The sequence below is a fragment of the Cystoisospora suis genome, assembly GCF_002600585.1.
Source record: "Cystoisospora suis strain Wien I chromosome Unknown contig_705, whole genome shotgun sequence".
Classification (NCBI taxonomy): Eukaryota; Apicomplexa; class Conoidasida; order Eucoccidiorida; family Sarcocystidae; genus Cystoisospora; species Cystoisospora suis.
The window spans coordinates 108,350-125,029 of NW_027153506.1; the positions used below are offsets into that span (position 1 = coordinate 108,350).

The 16,680-nt window shown below is 54.9% G+C and overlaps 5 protein-coding genes across 5 annotated transcripts; 3 read left to right on the forward strand and 2 right to left on the reverse strand.

Moving 5' to 3' along the window:
• Window positions 1-885: 885 nt before the first annotated feature.
• CSUI_001761 (ornithine aminotransferase) lies at window positions 886-3,595 on the forward strand. The gene is made up of 4 exons (XM_068061966.1): window positions 886-1,470; window positions 1,917-2,082; window positions 2,425-2,587; window positions 2,701-3,595. The coding sequence occupies exons 1-4, from the start codon at window positions 1,234-1,236 to the stop codon at window positions 3,455-3,457; spliced, it is 1,323 nt and encodes a 440-aa protein (XP_067926062.1). The 5' UTR covers window positions 886-1,233; the 3' UTR covers window positions 3,458-3,595.
• Window positions 3,596-4,763: 1,168 nt separating this feature from the next.
• On the forward strand, window positions 4,764-6,688 carry CSUI_001762 (short chain dehydrogenase reductase family protein). The gene is made up of 5 exons (XM_068061967.1): window positions 4,764-5,255; window positions 5,355-5,618; window positions 5,724-5,954; window positions 6,083-6,223; window positions 6,318-6,688. Exons 1-5 carry the CDS (start codon window positions 4,820-4,822, stop codon window positions 6,572-6,574), a joined length of 1,329 nt encoding a protein of 442 aa, XP_067926063.1. The 5' UTR covers window positions 4,764-4,819; the 3' UTR covers window positions 6,575-6,688.
• Window positions 6,689-6,910: 222 nt separating this feature from the next.
• CSUI_001763 (uncharacterized protein) lies at window positions 6,911-8,454 on the reverse strand (the record flags this gene model as incomplete). The annotated part of the gene is made up of 1 exon (XM_068061968.1): window positions 6,911-8,454. A coding segment is annotated over one exon (423 nt), but the record flags the coding sequence as incomplete, so codon positions are not given.
• On the forward strand, window positions 7,986-10,691 carry CSUI_001764 (uncharacterized protein). Its single transcript, XM_068061969.1, has one exon. It carries the CDS (start codon window positions 9,276-9,278, stop codon window positions 10,515-10,517), a length of 1,242 nt encoding a protein of 413 aa, XP_067926065.1. The 5' UTR covers window positions 7,986-9,275; the 3' UTR covers window positions 10,518-10,691.
• Window positions 10,692-11,853: 1,162 nt separating this feature from the next.
• CSUI_001765 (trafficking protein particle complex subunit 5) lies at window positions 11,854-16,522 on the reverse strand. The gene is made up of 6 exons (XM_068061970.1): window positions 16,190-16,522; window positions 15,761-15,842; window positions 14,642-14,730; window positions 13,791-14,044; window positions 13,253-13,377; window positions 11,854-12,836 (listed from the first exon to the last, which is right to left on the reverse strand). The coding sequence occupies exons 1-6, from the start codon at window positions 16,363-16,365 to the stop codon at window positions 12,708-12,710; spliced, it is 855 nt and encodes a 284-aa protein (XP_067926066.1). The 5' UTR covers window positions 16,366-16,522; the 3' UTR covers window positions 11,854-12,707.
• Window positions 16,523-16,680: the final 158 nt, after the last annotated feature.

Here is a 16,680-nt window from a genome sequence, read left to right on the forward strand (position 1 = left end):
CCGAAAGCGCTAGGATAGTGATGCAGCTGCGCTGCTTCTTGGCACTAGTCAGGAGAAGTGTCCAGGGACAGCCTTTTAAAAGTGGTAAGACGCTGGCGACAGGCGAGTTCTGGCCTCGAATTCTCAGGTATCCAGCCATTTTCTGGTGGATGTGTGCAGCCCGCCAGGAAGCTTCGCTTGAAGACCTTTTCCCAGCCTTTTATGCAGCCGGTACGGGATGAATTCAATCCAGAAGACACACTGGAAACTAGGAGAGCTCCCCGCCTGTCGATCGGAACGCTGTAGCGCCTGGGCTGCGGCTCGGGCGGCCCCGGTTGTGTGTGGCACCGTGTGACGTGTATGATGGGCACGAGTTACGCGTGTAAAGGAGAGTGGTGTGAGTGCTGTCCGTGGCGGGGACGTCTCGTCTGACTGGGCGTTATAAGGACGTTCGAAAACGAAAGCCTTCAGTTAGGGATTAACTGGGTGTTGCGCCAGCGGTTGCGTCCGTCTTCCGGACTATGCGGGTTCAACTGTTTCGTGTCGGCGAGGCCGCACGCTCTAACAGCAACCGGACTGACGCTTCGCAACTGCTGCCTTTGTAGTGGGAAGTGAAATGTCTTTCCTCGGTCCAAGCAGCAGACAAATTCCGGTGTAGAGAATTAGGTGCTAGGTCTGCAACCCCAGTCAGAGGCCGCACAACAGGGTAGACCCGCGCTGTCGGTCTAGAGGCGACCCGGCGAACCGGCCGGGTAGCCTCCAATCCGAGAGCGTCTCATACGAAGATCAGGCACGGAAAGCGTCTCAGAAGACCGAAGTGGACCACACACCCCTAGATATACGGGGTGCTCGGCCCCAAGCCTCCCCGTTACTCAACACCGCTTTTTGGAGGTTCCCCTTTTTGAACTCTCAGCGAAGAAAGCGGCAGTGTAACTGCGGCTCTACGTTCAGGCATTCAGTTGGCAGAACCGTTGCGGGTCTTCCTTTTCCTTCACGCAGCGTAAAAGCCCGACCAGAGTAGTGAAAGACCACTTCCTTGCTTCTTGGACGCGGGCACTCTCGGACGAGAGCCCCACGGTCTGGCAGCCGCGCAGGTGTTTTCTTGACGCCGAGACTTGGTCCCCGAGCATCGCTCACGATCAAACGCCGGGCACAGAGTCAACCCGGGCGTCCAAGAAATCGTAGACACCTGCCCATCAAGCGTCACTTTCCCAGTCTCGAATCCCGCCTCGTGTCCAAGGGTCGCGAGGAAGCATGGAGGCGCAACCAGGAAACACCGACGCCGCCACAAGGCGTTCGCCCAGCGCCCTTGCTATCGACGCGTACAAAGCTTCTCTTGGCATGACCAAGGAGAAAGACTTTTTTGAGTGCGACCGGCAGTACATGTGCAGGAACTACGCGCCGGTCCCTGTGGCCATATCGAAAGGTCAAGGTGCTTCTGTATGGGATGTTGAGAACAAGAAGTACTACGACTTTCTTTCTGGTGTCTCAGTATGTCTGCACTCCACCTAAGCAGTCCGTCGGTGTAATTTTCTAGACCTTTGCCTCTCCACATGAACCGTGTGACGATCTTTTTTATCCTCAGCATTCCGACTGGGGGTTGCGGCACGTTGCGGCACGGCACCCGCCTGGAGAGGCGAGTAGACGTCTTTCGTGAGCAGAGGCCGCTGCATAATTGCCAGCAACACATTTCTTTACTTATTTAGGCGACACAGCATCAGGCTTGAGGCAGGCCAAAGAGAACTCGGCTGCGAAGGCGTGCTTGGTTCTGAGTGATGACAGATGCACAATCCCTGCCACTCCCACACGCTATGAAGTGCCGTCGTTATACTTCCGCGCGATCGCTGAACTTATTCCGTCTCGCGGGCTGGTAGCAATGACGTAGTCATTTGGTTGTACTGATGTGTCATGCTGGCTGCTTGTGTCAATATCTATAGAGCCTTTCTCAGGGACACTGCCACCCGCGCATCATTCGGGCCCTGCAACAACAGGCCGAGCGCCTTACGCTTACTCTTCGGTCATTCGAGAACGATGTTACAGGGCCGGCGTGCAGGTTCATAGCGGAGCTCTTCGGGTATGAAAGGGTGCTTCTGATGAACACTGGTGAGCAGCGGATTCTGACTGACTTTGTCCTACAGACTTGGAATTTCGCCCGTGTATCAGCGAAGGATGCGGTGTCCTGATCCTTGGTTGACACTGATCGCGTAGATGTGGGGGGTCAGGTAAGGGTGGTACCGTATGGCATGGAAGGCTCGTCGGTAGGTGGAGTGTCTGCCTGCAGATGCAGAACACCACCGGTAGCCGGCTGGGAGGTTATCAGTCTTCTGGAGTAACAGGGGGTTCAGAGGAGAGGAGTGGTTGCATTGAGTATCTCCTCTCTTCAGCTGCTGCTTTACTTCGGACACTTGGGCTTTACTGAATCCGAGTTACCTGTTTTCAATGCAGGAGCCGAGGCAGGCGAATCAGCGGTAAAGATTGCCCGGAAGTGGGCATACGAAGTGAAAGGCGTACCACAGGACACCGCGAAGATTGTCGTGTGCAAGGACAACTACTGGGGCCGGACCATCGCTGCTTGTAGTTCGTCGACTACATTCGACTGCTACAATAAGTGAGTGGTTTTGGAGCAGTCGGAGCAAATAGCACTACTTAAGCAGTGAAACTTCACTGGTGTGCCAACCGGTCTGGACGGACTCATGTCGGACTCATATTTATTCTTTGCAGCTTCGGGCCGTTTGTCCCGGGGTTTGTCATCATTGACTACAACAACCTGGAGGCTTTGAAGGAGGTCCTCGAGGACCCGACAGTGGCTGCGTTTTTTGTCGAACCGATACAAGGAGAAGGTGGAATAAATGTACCGTCCGCTGGCTACCTGAAGCATGCTCATGAGCTCTGCAAGGCCAAAAATGTTCTCTTGATTGTTGACGAAGTTCAGACCGGTCTGTGCCGGACTGGTAGAATGCTTGCCGCTGACTATGACGACGTCAAACCAGATTTGGTGTTGCTCGGAAAAAGCCTGAGTGGCGGGGTACTGCCCGTCAGCGCAGTCATGGGGAATGCCGCGGTCATGGACGTTCTGACTCCCGGAACTCATGGCAGCACTTTCGGAGGGAATCCCCTTGCATGCGCTGTCGCAGTGGAAGCATTGAGCGTTTTGAAAGACGAAAAACTTGCTGAGCGTGCCGCTAAACTTGGAGAGCAGTTCCGGGAGAGAATGAAGAGAGAGTTGGAGGGGAAGTTACCGTGGGTCAAGGATATCAGGGGAAGGGGTTTGCTTAATGCAATTGAAGTAGACCTTGATATGGTTAACCCGGATGACATCATTCTAAGGCTAAAGGACAACGGTGTTCTATCCAAGCCGACCCGTGTAAAGGTCATTCGTTTCATTCCCGCTTTGACAATCACCGAGGAGGAGCACGAGGACGCAATGAAACGGATCGTCGAGAGTTTTGTGCAGGTCGAAGCAAATCGGGGAAAGTAGGCGATCCCACCCGGAGACTTGAATAGCCTGTGCCGCAGTATCCCGAGAACTCTTCATTCTGTTTCGTACGGAGTTTTCCCTTTCTGAGTTTGTGACTGTCCGCGTTCTTAACGACCGTCACCCAACCAAAGTTCGGCTGGATTACAGGCTCTACCGTCACTAAGTCGTATTGCCGAAAACCGGCGAGCCGTCTCCACGTTTTCAGTAGATTAGTAAGGCCACGCTGTTGCGAACACCGTTTTTACGGAGTTAAGAAGCCTCCTCGGGGTGAGCCCAAGCAGCTAGGCGCCGGTCGGGCGGACGGCTCTGGCAGGTTCCCTGGTACAGCGCCTGGCGGCGCAGTATGCAGAGACTTGACTAGCCATGTAGCGTGCACAGCGGGACGATGCCGTCGCGCGTGTTGGCGTTCAGACAATCGGAGTCGACAGTCCCGAGTCACAACACACAAAACAGAGAGCATACCCGCCTGGAAGTACCGTGCCACCTCCCACAATTGCATATCTTCTGGCGCGCGAGCCAAGGCCGGCGACCTCCTCAGTTCAAGATTGTCCGGGATAGCCGGGTGAACGTCTCGGCAGTCTCCGGGCAGACGGACTACCAGGCCTAAGAGTAGGCCATGAGATATGCTTAAGATGATAGAAGCTTCTCTTTCGTAGTGGCTTCTGTAAGAATAGCCTGCATACTCACCGGATTCAAGAAGACGTCAACTTCGCAGCCGGGGTCGCTGGCACGCCGCAGGCCGTAGTGGACTTCATCCGGGGTCGCACGGTTCGTATTGTTTTGTCTACGAATATCTCTGCCTCACCGCCTGGCCCATAAACTCCGGGCACTTTTTGGAGGGCAGAAGGATGATGCAGGAGTCTGCCCCAGGGTCTGCTGGCTCTGGCCGGCAGTTTAGAGAATCCTGTTACACAGGATACAATTCGAAGCTAAGCAAGGTGTTGTTCCGGGGAATCTCGTTCGCTAAGTTCTCGCCGGCGACAACGTCACCTGCCTTGAATGCTCCAAGTCTAGTATATGGAAGTCCTCACTGGTGGCAATGTTGTCTGCCTTGAATGCTTCAGGTCCCGGTCTGCCACAGCTAAGGCCGCGGCGGGAAGTGGTTCCGCGCCTCCTAGTGTTGGGTGCGGAAGATTGCTGAAAACGGCAACTAGGCCCCTGTTTTTGGCAGATCACATGCAGGAAGCGTTACTCCCCGTGCTTCCTGTAGGGTGTTTCTTTTGGTTCGCGCGGGGGTGCTGACGTGCCGCATCTGGGGTAGCAGGCGGAGGACAGGCAGGTGGGCACCTCAGACCACTTTCGGAGCTGAGTACCTGGACGAGTACTGACATCGCCAATGATGCGACTCCCCACCAGGCCGCGATGTCCTGGACTCTTCTTACAGTCCGTTCAGCAGATTTCTTTTTCAGGTCAACTCTCGCAGACAAACTTAAAGGTGAAACTTGTACAGCTCTTGACTCGGTCAGTACCGGCGTTACACATTTCATCCGCACTGATCGAGCAATGCAACGTAATACTTTTGGTTCCGTGTACGCTCCAAAAGTCGGCGTAGACCATACAAGCTCCTTCTCCTCTTTCGCAATGGATCTGATTCCGTTTGATGGCTTTTTCAACGGACTCTTGGAGTCGCCGTTGCTTATGGTTTTGGCCTGCTTGGGGGTCTGCAAGATCTTGGGTGCTTTGTTCAACGGGCTCTGGTGCCTGTGCGCAGCACTCCTCCTCCGTGACTGTGACTTTCTGACAAGGATTCTTCCCGAGAAGAAGTCATATTGGAAGAACAGGACAGCATGGGTTACAGGTGAGAGGTGGCCTTGTTGGAGTCTCCCCTAGGCAGAAAGGCCGAATTCGACCTTTTGTGTCAAACATACTACGGTTCCTTGACGGTGTCGTTTCTCAGGAGCATGCAGTGGCATTGGACTGAGCACTGCCAAGCTGCTGGCCCAACGTGGTTGCAAGATCATCATGTCCAGTAACAGGCCTGACGCGCTGAAGAAAGCAGTAGAGGAGATAATCAAGCACTGCAACAGCAAGGGAGTACAGCGAAGCGAAAAAGACTTCCTCGTTCTTCCCTGCGATATGCTTCATGTTGAGACACTGGACGAAACTGCGAAGAAGGCCAAAGCATGGCAAGGAAAAATCGATTTTCTCTTCAACAATGCGGGTATGGTCGAACTGCTGTTTGGGCGTTCGTCAGCCAGTCTGATGCTCGCGCGTTGCTTCCAACTACTATTGCCATAATATTTTCTCTGCCTGCGCTTGCCTGTAGGAATCATCGGTGTTGGCGCGCTGATGCCATACGAATCGGACGAGCGCGTCGTCATCATTGATTTGCTGGCGCAGATTAAGCTGACCAAGCTAGTCATCCCGTACATGAAAGAGGCGGGTTTCGGTCACATCATTTTCACGGATTCCATGTATGGCCGTTTTGTCACCGGCGGCTTCGCCTCTTACTGTGCAGCGAAGCATGGCCTCAGAGCTTTTGCTGAAGGAATTGACCGTAAGTTTGCTTCACGCCTGTCGGCTCCGATTCTCTGGTTTCGTAGCATTCGCTGTGTGTGCGACAGCTGGTGTTGTAAAGGTGCCTTCACGCTCTCTCTCACGTTGTCCAATGTGCTGCCTGTCCAGGAGAGCTCCGGGCGAAAGGTTACGATATCGCCATCACCAGCATTTGCCCCGGCTGGGTCGACACGCCAATTTACTCAAGAGCCCTCGGACCCGAGGGTTTGCCCGAGTCCGTCGACTACAAAAGCAAGAAGGTCCAAATAGGTGGGTCGACCAGCGCAGGCCTCAACGGCAAAGCAGCCGGTTGTTCGCGGAGATTGTATTGTTACGTGTGGCTGCGACGTGCTTGCGTGTACAGGTCTCTCGAGTGAGAATGTCGCCTCGAAGATTCTCAAGTCGTCTTCCAACAGGTTGACCGAGTGCTGGGTCTCAAGAAATCCGGAGTTGCTCATTGCGTACTGCAACTATTATGTTCCTTTTGCTACGCGCATATTCCTCGACATGACTTCAAAGAGCATGTGCGCCGCAACCGATGAGACCGTTGCAGATCTTCTTGCAAAGAAGGGGGGCAGCGTGAAAGCCAATGGAGGCAGCGGCAAAGAGGAGCTCCGATGAGTATCGGAGCAGGGGAAGCTTTGGGGATAATGCCGCTGCTTGCTTGCTTTGTTCCGCCATTTCATCGTGCTGCCGTCGCCATTATGCATACTTGCTCTGACGTACTGTGACCCCTAGTCCTGTGTGGCTGACGGCGCGGTGTGTAACCTCCGGGCCAGCAACTTGGCCGTTTTATACAGGAGCTGTGCAGGTCATGTGTAGCAGACAGTGTGTCTCCTGTTGTACGTGCTGTCTCAGGTGCTAACGACAGACTTGTTACTAAGTGCATGATCACCTCCCATAGGCCTGCCGAACTCCTTCGGCCAGTTTTCACCGATTCAGCAATTAGTCGGTTGAAGCATGCGAGTTGTCAGCAGCGCGACTTGGAACTCAGAACCAGGGAGCTCACCATTTGTAGCCTTTCAGCCGCTTTGTCATTCTCACCGCGAGAGTGCGACTTACCGACAAGCTGTACGTCAGGTTAGCTGGAGAGGCAAGGCCAGTGGCACCAGTTTTTGATTCAATCAAACCAGCGAGTCGAGGTCCTGTCTGGCTACTCCCAGCTACAGGGCCACGCTATCGACGCCGTTCATCTTTTTTGTTGTCAGGGGCTTGTTCCAACACTGCAGTAGTGAGTCATCTCTGCGTACTATCAATCGCAGAACTTCACGCACCTATACCTTTTATTCTATCTTAGCTCCCCTTCTTGGATCCCTCTGTGCCTCGTCATTCCCGTAATTAACAGTGTCACCATGTCGTATGCAGCTCTGAAGGGTACGGAACAACACATGAAACGAAGGGCGACAGGTCCTTGCTTTCACGCACTGCGGACTCCCCTTCGGTACTGGTGGCTCAGATAGCGATTACACACAGCCAACGCCGCCCCTCTGAAGCCAGGAGACCGCACCGGCAGGAGACAGCTGAGACTTGGAGTCTGGAGACAGAGATGAGACCGCATTGTTCAGTTGTGTTCGCCGCCTGCAGTCTTGGATGCTACAGCACACAGTCGACGGGGGACGCATTCTAGCGCAGCGCAGAAACGCTGTTCACGGACTCAGGCTCAGCACTCTCGGTCGTGAAGGGGGAGAGAAGAGTGGCTCTCCTGTCTTCGCCCGAAGAAATAGAAAAAGAGCTTGACGTTGTAGTGCTAAGCCGAATACCTCCTTTTGGCAGCTAACGCGTCGCCGGTCTCCTCGCGCCAGACAGCTTAACCGGTGTCTTCTTTCTGTCGTCTGGCGCAACTCAACGTTGCGAAATGTACGAGGGACAGCATTTCCCTACTTCGCACAGCGAGACACAAGCCCAGCGCTTTGGGTGCCAAGACGATAGGCCCTGCATCGGGGCGCGTCGTTTTGCGGCACAGCTCTTGTTTGCGCAGGCATGACGGTCATGAAATGCGGATCTGCCGTCCATGCGTGTGACCTAGGCCCAGCTGATCTCCCTGCGTGAACAGTCCGCTCTCTTGCCCCTGACCCGTTAAAATTGATTTATCCGTCTTGGTGTCATGGGGCTAACAACGGGGCAGGCCACCAGCGGACGGCGGTCCCACACTGCGTCCTGATGAGCCCCAGGGAAGGTGCGGTTGGAGCATTGTCCGTACACACCGAGCTCCGGTACCCAACCGACGAGTAACGATGCACTGCCAAGTTTCTCCATAGGAGATTCCGACAAAACACTATGTGGCAGAAGCAGGAGAGTGCAGCTATGGGATAGAAAACTCGGCTGCCGACTGTTTAGGCCACTGGCCCTAGCCAGTAGCGGCCCGGATTGTCGAGCCAATCTTTTCGATTGCTGCTTGCTCCGGCCGCACGGAGGGAACTGCAAGATAGATTTCTCAGGAATAGGAATTCTCGGCCTGTCAGCAGGGCTGCTGGGATTGCGCGGCCTCCTCAGCCTTTCACACTAGGAACGCGGACTGCACATGCAAGGGCACCAGGTGCGCGAGCCACTCGTTGCACGCTTGGCCGCTAGTTCGATGTGCAGTCTAATTAGTGTAGCCTTTGTTTGCTCACGCAGACAACGAGCCGCGCCAGACACTTTCCTGACTTTCTTCCGCACCTGTTCTGTCGATTCGTGTTTGACGGGTACAGCTTTATTAACAGGGGGAAGCTAAGACAAAGGGAGTCTGCTCTCTTGTCTTTTTCTGGCCTTCCCATTCCGGCAGAGCAGGTGAACACCGGGCCCGTGTCTGACCGGTCATCTTTAGACCTCGTTTGTCCTTTGTCTATTGTGTTTGCATTGTCCAGTTCTTTATTGGCTGACGCACTGTTTGGCGTTCTGCTTTCAACATCTATCGCGCGGCCGCACCTGCAAGTTCTTGGAGTGCTAACTCGGGTGGCGCCGTCCACTACACCTTTGCATTTCCTCGCAAGCGACCCCGGCGGCTGCCTGCGCGCGACCGCTTGGCTCTGTGTGAACTGTTACCAAAGGAAGTGGCAACTCGTGCATATGTCAGCAACAATTTCCGGAGACGTGCTGCGGTGGCGGAACCTGACAGATTGAGTAGATGCGGCCCGGTGTGCGTCCACAGTTCACCCGGCCACGCATTTATTGACGATTAGTGTCCGCAGTAAAAAGTGAACGCAGCCAGTCAGTTCTGAGCCTCCTACGTGATTGGGTTGCTTTGGTACGGTTTGCCGAAGTTTTTTACGTGCCAGTGGCGGAAGACATTACAAAGGTGACTACGAGGCTTTTATGCGCGCTGCGAGGCTGGGTCCGCAAAATGAAGAACGTCGTGGGACACGGGGAGGTGTGGCTCCACGATTTATCTCTTCTCTCCACGTCCACGAGCCCTCGCCGACGTACTTCTGGCGCCGCTGGGGCTTCCCCGACGAGCGTTACATGCAGTCCCCCTCCGTGCTGCCTCTCAGGTTCTTCGAGCGGCGGCAGCCCAGCCGAGCTCCTTTTCTCTCACGCTCTTGCGCAAGTCCGGAAGAACCATTCTGCGACAGGGGCTCCCCGGCTCCAGCATCCTCTCGACCTTCCCGTCTTCAGTCCTGTTTCGACAACCACTGAGCATGGTGCTCAGCCATCTCCTTCCGCGTGGCTCGGCCCGTCTCGAGTAACAGCTGACGGAGGTGCCCTTTTCACTAGTTCAAGAATGACCGGGCTTCTATTGTACAGTGCTCTGTCGTGTCGCTCGGGGTCAGATGTGGGCATGGCGGCTACCGCACCGTCAATGACAAACGACGAGGACCTGTACGAAATGAATGAATTCCTTGACGCAGACCCAGCGGAGGTTGATGGAGAAGGCATGGGTAAGGCAGGTAGACGGGACAGTGGCATGGGTGGAGAACGTGTTGTGCAAGATACAGACAGCGCGACAGCAGTGGGGCTCTACGAGAGCGAATGCAACGCAGATCACCGCGACATTGGAAAGCTCTTCGAGCGAGCTCTTGTGGTTGCAAGTTGCCGGGCAGAAAGCGCCGGAGGTTGTCTTCTTGCTACACATGATGACCATGAGGATGCCTGGTCCGACATTGCTTTGACGAGAGGGTCCGATCCGGACACTTTAGTGTTGTCCGCTCCTCCGGACAGGACGAAGCAGAGTAACGTGTTCGACGTCAGACGCATCCCAGGAAAGGACTCGGATTCTCGGCCAACAATCAACATTGGGGAGGCGCTGAATAACCAGTCCGCCACTGAAAACAAGTGTGCTGTGCTTGCGTCATATGATCCGGCGCACGCTGTTGCGTCCGAAGGCAGACGGATGCACCGCGTCGATAATAAAGGCCCTGGCAGGATCGCAATGTCTACCGGTAACGCCTCCTCTCTCCCCGCCCGCTTGATGCGTCACATTTGGCGCCGCATGCGGACATACGAACAGAGGAAGACAAATAGGAGGCATCTGGTTGTCATCGCGGCCTCATTTCTTATCGGACTTACTCTTGCGGTGTTGCTCATTTGCATAGCGCATGCCTTGCTGGATCGTTCCGTTGTCAAAGAGCAAACCTTTTTGAGTTGACGTGGTTCGTGGTGGGGCGCCACTTGTCTGCGGTGATCGGCCATGAGAGCGGTCACCAGAACCTGGTGCCCGCAGAGTAACACGCACATTTGTGCTGCGTTTGTACGTTGTAGGGCTGCGGCTCAAGCCGCAGATGCATTGTGTTGTAATGAGTGAAGGACGTCTTCTTACGGCCACCGCCGGTGGTCCCCACTTGCTCTTGTCATGCGCACCGTTCGGACTCTCACACAGGAGCCTTTTGCGAGATCCCGCACCCAGGGGCGTGAGGTGCCGCTGGCCCATTCTTTGTTGCCTGAAGCCGCAGTGCGGACTCCACCGCGGGGCTCGACTGCTGCCAGGGTTCTCCGTAAGCAGAGATCGCATATAGCGGCTATACTCCCTGGGGTTCCGCGGTTGTTGGGGCGATAGCGTCCCCGGTATGAGGCACACAAATACAGGGCTCGCTCGGCGGGCACGAGAGCTTTCGCTCGTACTTCTCTTGGGGCTTGCTATTGGTAGCTTACACGAGAACGTTTCGTGGCTCACTCGTGTCAGCGGGTTCGTACTGTGTCGCCTCGTGGGGGCAATAAGGTTTTACAGTTTCGGTTCAGATCCCAAATCCGGATTCACTCGAAGGGAAACAAAAAAAAAAACCTCCTCTCCCCCGGGCGGCACTACTCGTGCCAGGGCGCCTGTCCCTCGCCACATGCTACCCGCTCACGATACGGGGTCTATAGCCGTATGGGCTTCGTATGAGCTTCCAGCTTTGCTTCGAGTGTGCGGTGTTCGCTTTCGTCGGCCAGTCACCGTCCAACAGCACCGAGCCTGGCTGCGTGTACAGGATTGTTCTTCTGGGTTCTTGCCCCCGCCTGTCAATCGGCCGACTTGCAGCATCATTCCAAATAGGTGTGTACGCACGAGTCGTACAGTAGCAACAAGCCACGCTGGGTCCGAACGTTGATCACTGCTGGTATTGGTGCCGCTGAAAAATCACCGCCATGCTGATTTTCGCATACGTTATACTCGTTTGAAACAGCGTGGTTACCGGTTATCGACACCATGGCGCGCTACCTTAACGGCGCCGAGTATTCAACAGTGCGCCTTGAAAAACATCGACCGGAACATGGCTTGCTACCCCCGCTCGTTGCGCGGCCCTCGTCCGAAGCCGTTGACTCCCCTGCCTCTTGGCCAGTGAAATGTGATGACGCGGCTGTTGTCGAGTGGCTGTCTTTTTGCCACGCAGACATCAAAGCACACTGCAACACGTTTCCCGTGTGCGGTCATCCGAAGAGAAAGTACGGCGGCACCAGGAGAGCCATCAGACTAAAGGACACTTGGTACAGCTCGAAGCAACTTGTAACGGTGTAAGCCATCGGAGGGAATGACGGCACAGTCTGCGCAAACGCAACACTTCACTTGCAGCGCGCCCGGCAGCACCACTACATAAAAAGATTCAAGCCCAAAACCACCTGCTACAGCGAATGAGTGGCGAATGAGCCGCGGTACTCTGTTCGTAGCCCTACCGAATTCCCCGACACCCACTGTTGAAGCATGCGCGCCGGTGTTTCACCCTTCTGGCCGGACACGGACAAAAAATTCGCATCGTGTGGCCAGAACACGTGCGCCTCTGAGCGTCATCTGGCCTACCCCGGGCCCACCATTGTTTTCTGCCTCGGTTGGATAAACGCTGAGTCGGTGGACCGGCAACTAATTTAGAATATATACAGCCGGCCTAGTGCGGCTCCGATGTGAGGCAGGTTCAGTGGGTTTTTTCCATTCCCACTGCCAATCCTCCTGCGACCTCGACAGAACATCCGGCCGTGCAACCGGCATAACGTGGTTTCCGCGAACGCACCCGGGACCTCGACGGTTCTGGGAAAGCAGGTATAATGTTACTACTTCCCCCCTCCCTGCCGAAAACGCTTGCCCAAGGAAGATATTGTTCCTTCTGGTTTGGAGAACACCACGGCCCGGAAAAAAAAAAAGTGTTCCGGTTAGGCGATGACGCGGACTGATGCGCCTCTGGGCCAATGAAACACGTGGCTTGTTTCGAAGCGTCTCCGCGCAGTCCAAGAACAGTGAGGCAGACTCTGCGCCTCGGGCAGGAAGGCTCTTGTAACGCCAAGAAGCAAGAATTGGCGCTGACCGCAGCTGCCGCACAACGGCTGGCTAAGGGATACGCTACGGCCCGTCCCCCGTGCTCACACGTTATCAACTGAGAACACCTCCGCCGGCCAATCGCTTTTGTCGTTCGATGACCTCGGGCAGAAACTTGATCAAAAATGTTGTCGACTTTTGGTTTGGAGATTCTTCGACTGTGTGGGCCGAGACTGCGGCGGGCTGGGAAGACGCGCAACGAGTGCGTATGAACACACAGGAGACCTGCGATGGAAAAAACTGATGACTTCACTCTTGATGAGAAACCTCGGGAACAGGCAGCAGCCGTTGTATACCTATTGGCGGGTTGCGGCAGTCACCACACGCTTCTCGGGGCAAAGGCGCCGTCGGTGAGCAAACAAAAGGAAGTCCTCGTCCATCCCACTATCAATCTCCCTCGGCAAGTCGCCTCTCCGACTTCACTCTTTACATGTGCGGCACTCACCCGCGCGCGAGCTATGACGAGTCTGAACCACCTCTGTGTAAGAGGACACAGCCCCAGCAGAAGAGGGGCATTGCATTCTGGTCTTCAATGGCTGCCGAATAACACCTAGAATCAACCAGTTACGCTGACAAGGACCTCGGTTGATCCGACTTACAAACTCAGCGCTGCAAAGGATGCCCTCGATTATGCCCGCAGCGTAAGCTCCACAATTGACGTGGTTCATGTCTCTTGGGATAGAGATGTACTTGTTCAGTAGTAGTTGTTTGTCGTTGATCATATCTGCGTCCGGACACACAAAATGTAAATGTACAAGCTCCGGGGACTGACATTGGCTCAGTGGGACCGCTGTCCTCGTTTTCTTAGATACCGGATCGCGCAGGCCATCACTGCATCTACCGGTGGAGTGAAGAATCAGCTTCGGTACCGCAGTTACATCAAGGTAGAACACCCACACACCGAAACATGTGTTCGTGCGAGCGTCGCAAGTGACTTGCTGAAACTGCTCGTCAAACGAGCAGCAAGTTGCCACTACCTAGTAGACAGTCAGGCTCTTTCTGTGCTGTTCCTCTCTGAGGAACCTTGCTGACACCCTTCCACCGTAAGAGAGAAGTCAGGGAGACAAACAAGCTCGGTAACAGTTAGACAACGGTGTCTCGCCATCTCGCGCGGAGACTGGCTTTCAGGCGACACACCTTCATTAGAATCACACGTGTATGCGCCTCTGCGGGTACTACCCAGCCACTGTGACAGAATTGACTCCTTACATTCTAGCTCGTTATCCTGGGCCTTCAGCAGCTCTCCGCTGTGGCCAAAGAGATAGCGCCAAACACATGTAGAGATGAAGGTGAGGATGCTGAGAATCTTAATTTCTCTTTTCTTGTGGCGTTCTCGGTACACAAGCAAATCGAGGATCTTGTATCCGATGCGCAGTCCGAGTTCATGCAGCCTGCACAGAAACGTACCAAGTGAAGCGCTCTCAAGTCGAAACGATGCGCGCGACACCAGCATAAAGACTGCCGCCGAGGCATGCGAATAACAACTTTCCCTCCTCTTTTCAAGCGGTCAGGAGCGCACCGGACACTCTGGAAACCAAGGTGCTCTATCAGCCAGCAAACCGTACCTCCAGGTAAACTGACTCCAGGGTACACAAGTTACCGCCGGGTCGACGGCTACAATCGAGACAGCACAGAGCGTCGATTAGGAAAAAAAAGAAAAATCGCCGGGGAGCCCTGTGAGGCTTCTTTCCTCCCAAGAGGTAGAGCGGCCAATATCACGATGAAAGTCAGCCTCTTCACACGGAGATCGAAACGCCGATACTTCTTCTTTGGGAGTGGACACATATCTGTATGGATACGTTGAAAAGGAGAAGTGTAGGTACAACAGACAACATGAACGTGCGGCATATCCGGGAAAAACAAAACGGACAGCAGACGGTACAAAAAGAGAGCCTAGTAGTTTTTCAGTGCGAGCGGAGCCCGCTAAAGAGGACATTTCGCAGCGACAAAACCCCGTGCTGTCGGGGTACGTGAAATAAACAGCCTACCGGTCTTCCATGCGATAGCCTTTCTTCGCGGAGCTGAGGCAGTACTGGACAATCTCAGAAAACAGGAACGCGAAAATACTCAAGCTAACCTGCAAGGCCGCAGTTGGAGAATGAGCACACCAGAAGAACAGTATCAAACATGACGGCGAGTGGACCGTCTGCCTTGGGACTTCACGACTGAACGGTAAGGCGGCACCCGCGTGCAGAGCCGGGCGTCCTGGATGACAGGTTATCCTTGCACTGTCAGCGTCCGCGGATCACTGGAACGGTCAGCATCTTTGGAGCCGAACTGGCGAAGAAACAATAGATCGGCAGCCATACAAACACAGGCGCTCCCGACAAGCGTCCACCAAGAGCAGAGAGTCCCTGATGGCGACCGTAACAACCGTAGGTTGACGGCCCTGGGGTTGTGACGATCGCCAGAACTGAGAGAAAGCATATGAAGCTGACAGAAACGCGATCCCGCCCTAAGGACCGCCCTGAGTACTTCGCAGTTCACCGTGCACAGTGCCCCAACGACTCTTCGCCATTGTCGAGGGCGGGCCACAACATGATGGACAAGGACCATCACACGAAAAGTTGCGCTATGTTGGTACGGAGCTCTTCCTTCAACAAAAGGCTTTTCTGAACGTGTGTCAGGAATGCTTTGATTTCGGTGGGCTGTTCACGAGCAAAAGGGGCAGCGGAGTGCCGCCAGCGATGGGGGAGGCCTCATCCCTACGCCATGTCGAAAAGCGGCTCACAACTGCGTGGACAGGGCGTGGGAACCCGCCTCCTCACTCCGGTTGGCTGTTCAGGAGCGAAAAGAGCAGGTGAGTGCCGCTACCGAGGGGGAAGGCCTCACGCCTGCTCCAAGTCTAAAAGCGGTTCACAACCACGTGAAGAGGGCGTATAAATCCGCCTATGCACTACCCAGTACAGTAGATGAATGCGCGAGACATTACTAGGCGGGGGGGGGGGGGGGGGGGGAGGCGTCCCCGAATGCTTAGGACATCACCATCTATAAAAAAAGGGTGCGCGTAAACGGGCGCAGACTGATCGGTGCGTGCAGCCGGCGACGTCAGAAGCCCTTTTCAAACGACGTGGAGGACGTCTGCACGAAATCTCGCACATTCTCACTTCCTGCTTGGACTTTTGAAGGCTTCTTTCCATCAGGGAAGGATGGCCAAGAGACTTCCGTCTCTCTTTGCTCCTCTCCATCCTGCGAAGCAAAGGAGAAACACTGTCCACTCGGAGAAGCGAAGAGAATGAAAGGTCGTCTCCTCTGATAACGTGGTCCTGAGGTCGGCTGGGTCACCTGATCGAGAAAAGATGTCCACCAAACAGTCATCTCCTGTGCGTAGCTTGCCTCCCACGAGCCAAAGGCGGAGCGCCGCAGGAGGTGCGAGATTTCCTGAGGTGTGGGCACCCGGTTCCCCGGTGCCGCCGCAGCTCTGCGTCGATGCTGGATGCCTTCACTAGAATACCAAACGACGGATTTGCTGTCGCGTCCCCCCCTGCGCGCACTGCATCGACCCGAAGCCAGCCTATTTCCTTCTCTGTACGTACCGTTGTACGGGGAAGCTAGTACTTAAACCCCCTCTTCGCTCTACGAGAAGCTCTTGGGAACGGAGAGGCGACCTCAAACGAAGTGAGGAGGGAAGCTGGATCGGTCCAGATGAGCCATTACATACTGAAAGACAAACCCCAGAAACTGCGGAACAAGACGCGATAGGAAGCAGCATCGATTAGTGCTGGTAACGTAAAGCACGGACCTACAGCAGGCGACAGTGGAGGCAGAACACACAACAAACGGCCCAGATGGCGACCCATTGTTGCTATGCGCTATAGGTGGGTGTTCGATATCAACCACGAGAAGGGGGAAGTGTGGAGGATACGTGTTTAAACCTGAAGAGGCTCAGTCTACGTCCAAGCGAAGCGCGCATGCACGTTGTCTTGGGCTGTCGGCTGTGCCTGCAACCCTACCAGCCTCGCGTTATACTAGAAGCTACCCTATATCTCCTTATATAGGATTGCGTGTAGTGGTCCGAGTAAGCTCC